At 36.1% G+C, this 8,742-nt stretch overlaps 1 protein-coding gene across 1 annotated transcript; it reads right to left on the bottom strand.

The window, feature by feature from the left end:
* Positions 1-6,262: 6,262 nt before the first annotated feature.
* LOC104893917 (uncharacterized) lies at positions 6,263-7,305 on the bottom strand. Its single transcript, XM_010680057.1, has 2 exons — positions 6,533-7,305; positions 6,263-6,383 (listed from the first exon to the last, which is right to left on the bottom strand). Exons 1-2 carry the CDS (start codon positions 7,303-7,305, stop codon positions 6,263-6,265), a joined length of 894 nt encoding a protein of 297 aa, XP_010678359.1.
* Between the last annotated feature and the right edge of the window lie 1,437 nt (positions 7,306-8,742).

The raw sequence follows: 8,742 nt of genomic DNA, 5'->3' as shown, positions 1-8,742 counted from the left end.
TGCGGGGTTGGGGGAGGGAGGGGGAGGGGTAGGCGCTGCGACGTAGGGGAGACGAAGGGGGGATGCGGCGGTGGAAGGGGGGATGCGGTGGTGGAGGGGAGGGGAAGGGAGTACGGCTGTGGGTGGGGGTTGGTCCTGGGGGTGGAGGGGTGGTGGGCTGGGTGGGTTAGGGTTTGGGGTGAGGGTTTAGGTTTAAGATTAGGGTAAGGATAAGGGTTAGGGCTAGATTAGGGTTAGGGTTAGATTAGAATTAGTGTTTAGGATTAATAATGGCAAAATCGTAAATAAAACTAATGGAGAAATAACGGACGTTAAAAAAAGGGTATTTGGTGCGCAAAAATGAAATGTCAGGGGTATATGGTGAATTGTTGAATTTTTTTGATTTGTCAGGGGTATTTGGTGAAAAAACCGAAACCTAAATTATTATACTATGTATATTGAGTATATATTTTTAACATAATTTGAAATTTTTTATAATTTTATACCATTGGAGAATGCTCAGAATAAATCCGTTTCAATACGCGCAGCTTACGAAAATATATTATTTTGGATGAATAATAATGTATAATTTATTTTTCATTTAGATACATATAAAAATAGCTATCAGAATAGCATACCATAAGCATATTTTTATTCCCTACGCGAGATGGGTAGAAATTTGACGACCTCATTATAAAAAGTTTTTTTTTTTGAAAAAGAAGTTGCCAACAAGTCTTTGAAAGTAGACTCATAAACGTAGCTGGATCTTTAGAAACCACAGAGACATCTTAGGAATTATCCAATGCATATTTACCCATCATGACTTCATAATTGGTCAATGAACCACATATTGATTTTCGTGGTGAGGGTATGAATATTATCATACTCTAGTTTTATGCAAATAAACAACCACATAATATGTTCATGCATTAATTCTAAAAATGAATCTATATTGGTTTAGTGAACAAACAAAAGATTAATTTTTACAATTTGTTCTTTAAGCAATTAAATTACTAGGTTTCGAATTCAGTTGTCAAAATTTTGTGACTTTTTAATGTTGGAACATTTATTAAGGTCTTTGATTAGCAAAAACAAACATATGAAGTCATGAAAACGATAAACACATAGTCATGAATATATAAATGATATAATAAAGGTTAAAGATTAGGAGAAGAATATACAAGAAGACATGAATTTCTTTAAGATTTGCATCATTAAAAGTTGTTAGTAACTTCAAGAAATAAAATATGACTTTAAATATTATGAACCATCAATATTTTGGTCGTCTGGGTCTTGAATGAAGCTTGAATTGAATAGTGGTTGAAAGTTGTGAAGTACTTTAGAGCAGTATTATTATAAAGATGTTCGTCGTCAGAACTCGTGTTGTAATCGAGTGAAAACAAGGCTATTTATAGAAAAACCAAGATCCAAAAATTACGTCAAGATAGAAACGAAGTATGCGCCACATGCACGACCATTGCACGCCACACAATGAGCATGCGCTCCGCGCAACCGTATGTTTGATAGGGTTTTATTTGTTGTTCGAAATTAAAAAATATTTTTATCTTTGGTTACATATTATCATTTGAGTTTGAGAATCAATTATCTAAAAGATAAAATTAAATATGATTTTTCATAATATCTTTCCATTTAAAAAATATTTATTGAAAATACAATTAAATAAGTGTGATTGTAGCCCTTTATTTTTATATATTAATATTGTCCATTAATTTAATTGAAACTTAAAAACATAGAACAATGGAAAAAAATCATTTTCTTCATTTGGGAGTATTTCTCCTTTGTTTTCTTTATATTTTTTTTTTATCACCATTTAACAAAGATTTGTGGGTTTTTAAAGCCACATAATGCATACAAATTTTATTGTAAACATTTGTTAATGTACAAATAAATTTTACTATTGTTTGATTATAAAGTCAACTTAATGAATGATGTGGATCTAAGATTAAAAATGAATGGTGTATATATTGTAAAATTGTGCATCAATTATGAGGAATAATTAATTGAGCTTTTCGAGAATGGGTTTGAAAATACAATTAATTATAATGAATAATTAATTGGGGAATTTAAAATTGGATTTGGGACAAATAAATCGATTTTGTGTACTTAACACAATATTGGGCTTAGGTTTTCGGATCACCCTCCTTTGAACCGGATCAATTAGGAAGACAATATGTATTATCATTGGGTATTAAATTGGAGAGATAATGTGATTATAGCATTTGAACATTAGGTGCAGTTTATAGGAGTAAACAAATTATGTCTTTTTTTCTTTTTGATAGGCAAGTGAGATATATATTTCAGACAAAAAGGAAGCCCTTTGCAATCTAACATCCTTCCTTAACAAGAGAAGGAAACATAGTAGCAACTACTTACAAGGACTCAATCCAACTTTTATCACTAGTACTAATTTCTCTTGGCATACATCCTATAATACTGTACTTCACTATATCTTTAATCTGCTTTACAGTATATTCTGTACTATGTACTTTTCCAAGCCACAAAGCTTCATTTCTAGAACGATATAATAAACCACTGCTGTTATTTGCACACCTCTTCTGCATTTTGTGCCTCTTCTTCTTGTGAACCATTTGATAATCACAGGCAAGCTATTGATCTGAGATGGTAGATTCACCATTGTTTTATTGCATGAAAGCACGCTTTACTAAAGTGACACTTACAAAATAAGTGCTCATGATCTTCAATATACTCTCCACATAATAGACAAATGTTATCAGCACACACAACAAATTCATGAAGCTTCGTTTTAGTCTGTAACTTATTATGCAATGCCAACCAGTTACGGAAGTGGTGTTTAGGAATCCCACTTATCTCCCAGATGGAAGAGCACCAATGCAACCTCTAATAGTTATCAGAAAGCTTCTGGTAAACCTCCTGAATGGAATAATGTTGCATCTGCTGTAGTTGTCTTGCAGTGTAATGAGCTTTTAATTTTTCCTTGATATTGCATAATTGACGACAGTACTAGCTACTTATACTTTTTGGCACATGATCCCACTAGATGGCTTGTTTAATGTATATGTCATGGACCCATTTAACCCACAGGTTGCCACTTTTCGTTTCAATTGCCCAAGCATACTTCCCTAAAGCTTCTATGTTCCATAAAATGACATTTCTCACGCCTAAACCTCTAGCATTCTTCGGAGTGCAGACTTTAGACCACTTCACATACCTAACTTTATGACTGGAGTAATCCCTTGACCATAGAAAAGCCCTGCATATTTTCTCAATGTCATGTAGTACTTGCCTAGGTAAAACAAACACCTGGGCCCAGTAAGCATGTATGCTTAGCAATACAGAGTTTATAAGCTGAGCTCTGCCAGCAAAAGAAATGTTCATTGAACTCCATACTCTTATTTTGGCAACCATCTTTTCAGTGAGGTTTTACATTTAGCAGTAGTATTTCTTCTTGAGCATATGGGTACAACTAGATATTTGAATGGAAAGTGACCCCTGATAAACCAGATCTATGTAGGGCTCTTTGACTTTCATCCTCCCTCATGCCACTACAATACATTTTTGACTTGTGCACATTAGATTGCAACCCTGAGGTCTTAGAGAACAGCTTGAACCGTACCCTATAAGGATCAAGTGAATCGAATTGAAATCACCTTTGCAACATAAAAGTATGTCATCAGCAAAACACGGGTGTGTTAATTGCCTTGATGTACAATTTGGGTGAAACTTAAACTCAGCTTGTTCACATATTCTTTTTAGTATCCTAGAAAGATACTCCATGCAAACCACAAAAAGGAGGGGAGACAAGGGGTCCCGTTGTCTTATACCTCTATAACATGGAAAGTAGCCATGCATCACCCCATTAAGCATAAGAGAGAACTTGGCAGTAATGATAGAAGTCATGATGTAGCCAATGAATTTTTCAGTGAATCCCAATTCCTCTAACATCTTCTTCAAGAACCTCCAGTCTATGGTATCATAGGCTTTCCTCATATCCACCTTTAACATGCATCTTGGGCTTGTCTGAGCTTACCATAATGTCTAACTAGATCCTGACATATATTATAATATTATGCATAATATATCTACTACACACAAATGCTCCTTGGTTCTCCATGATAATGTCAGGCAGGACATCTGTCAATCTATTGCAAATTACTTTTGTGATACACTTGTAAATTACATTGCAGCATGCTATGGGCCTATAATCTCCCACATTATTAGGACATAGCAATTTAGGAATGAGTGTAATGGTGGTAGAATTTACCTCATTCAGCAACCTGCCTTGTTGAAAGAAGTCTACCACAACTGCAATTACATCTACTCAAACAATGTGACAACAATATTTATAGAATTAGCTATCAAAACCATCTGGCACAGGGGCTTTGTCTTCAGGAATTGACCAGAGAGAATTCTTGTCTTCCTCCCCACTCACAAGCTTCAGCAAACTTTCACAATGTTGAGTAGTCACCAGAGGCCCTTATGCACAATACTCCTTTTAACTGCTCTTCTTTCACTCATTCTAGAACCCAACATATGTTGGTAGTAAGCAAGGAAAACATGTGTGACCATATCAGGTTGCTCTAACCAAACTCCTACATCATTATGAATGTCAAAGATTGCATTCTGCACATGCCTCTTTTTAATACTTCTGTGAAAAATCTTTATGTTCAGGTCTCCCTTCTTTAACCATGTACATTTAGCTTTCTGCCTCAATAATGCGATGTACGCAACTCTAGCCATTTTGTGTTCTAAAGCATCACTACTTTCTTTTCTTCTCAGGTCCATATTATCAGGATATTGGTGAAGCTGTTCTTGACAACTTTTTAAGATCCGAGCAATTACAATCTTCTTTTTCTGCAAGTCAGAATATCCTTCCTAGCTTATTCAATTTCATTAGCTCAATTTTCAATCGCTTTAATTTTTACACTACTTTAAACGTAGGAGTGCCAATAATTTCAACATTCCAGCTTCTTATAACCTAGTCATTAAAAATTTTCAGCAGTTTTCCACATTACAAAAATACCTGAAAGGCTTTTTGCCAAGATCTGGGGCAGGATAAGAAGTCAAAAGCACATGAATGTGATCAAAATCTCCCCCAGGTAAGAACTTTGCTTCTGTATAGGGGTAGACTATCATCCATTCCATACACATTACTCTATCAATTTTTGAGAATATTGTCATCTTCATGTTGCTTATTGTTCCAGGTGTTAAAACACCCTATTGCCTTCATATCATCCATATTATAGTGATCCACACATTCCTTAAAGTCCCCAAACTAACTGGCCCTCATAGGAGCACCCAATTTGTCTTCCATATGCATCACACTATTAAAATCTACATCCAGACCCAGGCCACATCATCTTGTTTTATCAACTTCAAATCTTGCCGAAGTTCCTTCCTACTCCTAGCATCATTAAAGGCATACACAAAGGTCCCATAGTATTCACTAATACCAATTCTAGGCTTAACGAGACAGTAAAACAACTGACTTGTGCATTTGATGATATGGACATGGAAAAAATTTGGATTCAACATCACTACCACCCTCCCACCTTTATGACAGTGAGAATTAGATGTAAAACACCATCCAGGGCAGACATTCAGGTAAAGGTTCCCCATGTTAGTTACCTTTACCCTTGTCTCTAAGAGACTGACCAGTCCAACTGAATAGTTTTGGATATAATTCCTAAGTATTTTTTGCTTTACTGAACTATTTAGACCTTTTATATTCCAACATAAGACTTTACATATGAGGGACTGGAGGGTTGTCACCCTTCCCAATCTCACGAGTAGCTATTTCACACACAACATTTCCAACAGTATTCTCCTCCTTAGCTAATGCTTGAAAAGTGTCACTGGTACGGACCTCTGTGGCTCTTTGTGTACACTGTCTTGTTGCTATGTTCATCATTTTGAAACCCTCCTTATCCACATTTCGAGCTTCCTGCTTGTTTGTAGGTAGTAGGTTTTGAATTCTCAAAAATCATAATTTTAGAGTTTTTAGTTAACAAGATATCAACCAACCTTTTGTTTGGAATCCTTGGTCTATTTGACCTACGCGGGGTCTGACCATCAAGAGAAATATTCTCTTCATTGAAGACTTAGCTTGAATTAGATTCAAGTGGGACGGTAGGAGGTTCACGAGTTGAATATGTCCTATCCTAAACTTGACTGTCGTCTTGTCGGGCCATCTCTGAGAAGACTGATATCCAAGCCTTCTCTTAATGATTTGTAAACAGTCCTGAGAATGTCTACACTAGAAGAAAAGATAAGCATGAGTTTCCTAACCAGCATCACAAAATTGACAGTCAACACCCTGGACAACACCAGCCTGCATCAATCTGCTCTTTGTCCACAGTCTCTCCTGCATAGCCATCCAAGCAAACATTATGTGCTTTGGAATGCTAAGACGATTCCAAATGAACTTATCCCAATAAACAGGGTCCTGAACTCCTAAAATCTTCTCATAAACTTTTTTAATTGAGAATTTAGGTATACTAACTAACTCCTGCTATGAGTACACCATTTTAATTTCCTCTTTAGCTTTGCAAACTTGTTTCCAATATAACTGCTTTTTTGTGGAGCTTGATAATTCCACCAATCAGCTTCCTTAATATACACAGTATTCACCCATTTAATCCACAGAGAATCTTGCTTACTTATAGTAGCCCAAACATATCTTACTAAAGCTGCTTTATTCCATTGTAAAATTTGTCTAATGCCAAGGCCACCAGCTTGCTTTAGTTGACACACTTTCTCCCAGGAGGCATTACCCACTCTAGAAGTGTAAAAATTTCCAGACCAAAGATAAGCTCTACAAACCTTCTTAATTTCTTGCAACACAGTTCTTAGGATAATAAAAACTTGAACCCAGTATACATGAATACTCAACATAACAGAATTAATTAATTGGAGCCTTCGGGTGTATGACAAATTTCTACTACTCGAAACTTTAATTCTGGCACACATCTTTTCCACCAAAACCCCACACTCAGCAGTTGAAATTCTTTTTGCACATATGGGAACCCCAAGATACTTGAAAGGAAGCCTACTTTGACTTAAACCAGAGACATCCTTTGTTCTGTAAATAAGATTTTCTAACATTCCAGTAGTATAAAAATCAGATTTTTGACTATTGATCTGAAGCCCAGAAGAAGCTGAGAATAGCTTGAAAGCTTGTAACATTACATAAACAAAGGGAAACTCCCCACCACAGCAAACACTCACACCATCAGCAAACACTAGATGTGACAATTTTATAGTTGTACACCTAGGGTGATATTTGAAGGAAGGCATTACATCAAGAGATTTCATAATCCTTGACATATATTCCATACAAATTACAAACAGGAGGGAGAATTGGGATCCTCTTGCCTTAAACCCCTCTTAGACTCAAAGAATCCATGTAAGGATCCATTAATCATCAATGAAAATCTAGGGGTCCTTACACAAGTCATCAGCAAATGAATAAAATGATCTGGAAACTTTAAAGCCACAAGCATCTCATTTAAAAAGTTCCAGTCAATAGTATCATAAGCCTTTTGCATATCAAGTTTCATAATGCAACTAGGGCTTATATTCTTCATTCCATATTGCCTAACTAGGTCTTGACAAACCATAATGTTATAAACTATATACCTTTCATGAACAAAAGCACCTTGATTTTTTAGAGATTAAAATGAATAAAATGATCTGGAAACTTTAGAGTCACAAGCATCTCATTTAAAAAGTTCCAGTCAATAGTATCATAAGCCTTTTGCACATCAAGTTTCATATTGCAACTAGGGCTTATATTCTTCCTTCCAAGTGCCTAACTAGGTCTTGACAAACCATAATGTTATGCACTATATACCTTTCATGAACAAAAGCACCTTGATTTTCAGAGATTAAATCAGGTAAAACATGCTTAAGCCTATTACATATCATTTTAGTAATGTATTTGTATAAGACATCACTAGGGGAAAAAAAGGAAGGGTTGCGTTGGAAGGGCTGCGTATTCTTCAAAACGCAGCCCTTCTTCTTTGTAGGGCTGCGTTTGTAAAAAAAAAAAAACGCAGCCCTTCTAACATGTAGGGCTGTGTTTTTTAAGTAAAGCGCAAAACTTTTGAAAAAGGGTCGCGCTTGTCAAAAAAACGCAGCCCTTCTTATTGTAAGAAGGGCTGCGTTTTTTTGACAAGCGCAGCCCTACTATGAAGGATATATGGGAACTTTGAAGGATAAAGTTCGGAATCCTGCACAACCAGAAGGTAGTATAATTGAAGGGATTGTGGGTGAAGAGATCAGTAATTTTGGGGCTGAGTATTTTGCTAGTGTTGATCCTGTTGGACTTCCGACATCCCGACACGAGGGCAGATTTGAGGGCAAGGGTACAATTGGTTCAAAATTGATCACACCTTCCGTAGAAAAGCGTAAACAAGCTCACTTATTTGTATTGCATCACGTACCAGCTATCTATCCTTATTTAAATGAACATATGGAGGAATTACGTGTTAGCAATCCTGGAAAAGGAGTGAGGGCATTGACGCAAATGCATAACAAGACTTTCATTGATTGGTTTCATAAACGAGTACTGAATGATTTGGATGAAAGTGTTCCTGAAATAATCAAGTGGTTAGCATTTGGTCCTCGTGAAACTGTACGCTCTTATGAGGGTTATGATATTAATGGGTATACATTTTGGACTGAACGTCAAGATCTGAAGTCAAGATCGCAACAAAATAGTGGTGTTTCACTTGTGGCGTCGTCTACACAATACGCAAGCTC

Source organism: Beta vulgaris, chromosome 5 (assembly GCF_026745355.1).
Source record: "Beta vulgaris subsp. vulgaris cultivar EL10 chromosome 5, EL10.2, whole genome shotgun sequence".
NCBI lineage: Eukaryota > Viridiplantae > Streptophyta > Magnoliopsida > Caryophyllales > Amaranthaceae > Beta > Beta vulgaris.
The sequence above is the reverse complement of the archived record's forward strand: the minus strand, read 5'-3'. Positions and strand labels throughout refer to the sequence as shown.

Coding starts and splice junctions, on each gene's coding strand:
- LOC104893917 (XM_010680057.1), bottom strand. CDS start 7,305: ATGTCAAGGATTATGAAATCTCTTGATGTAATGCCTTCCTTCAAATAT. Junction 6,384..6,532: donor AGCAGTTATATTGGAAACAA/GTTTGCAAAGCT, acceptor GAATCGTCTTAG/CATTCCAAAGCACATAATGT.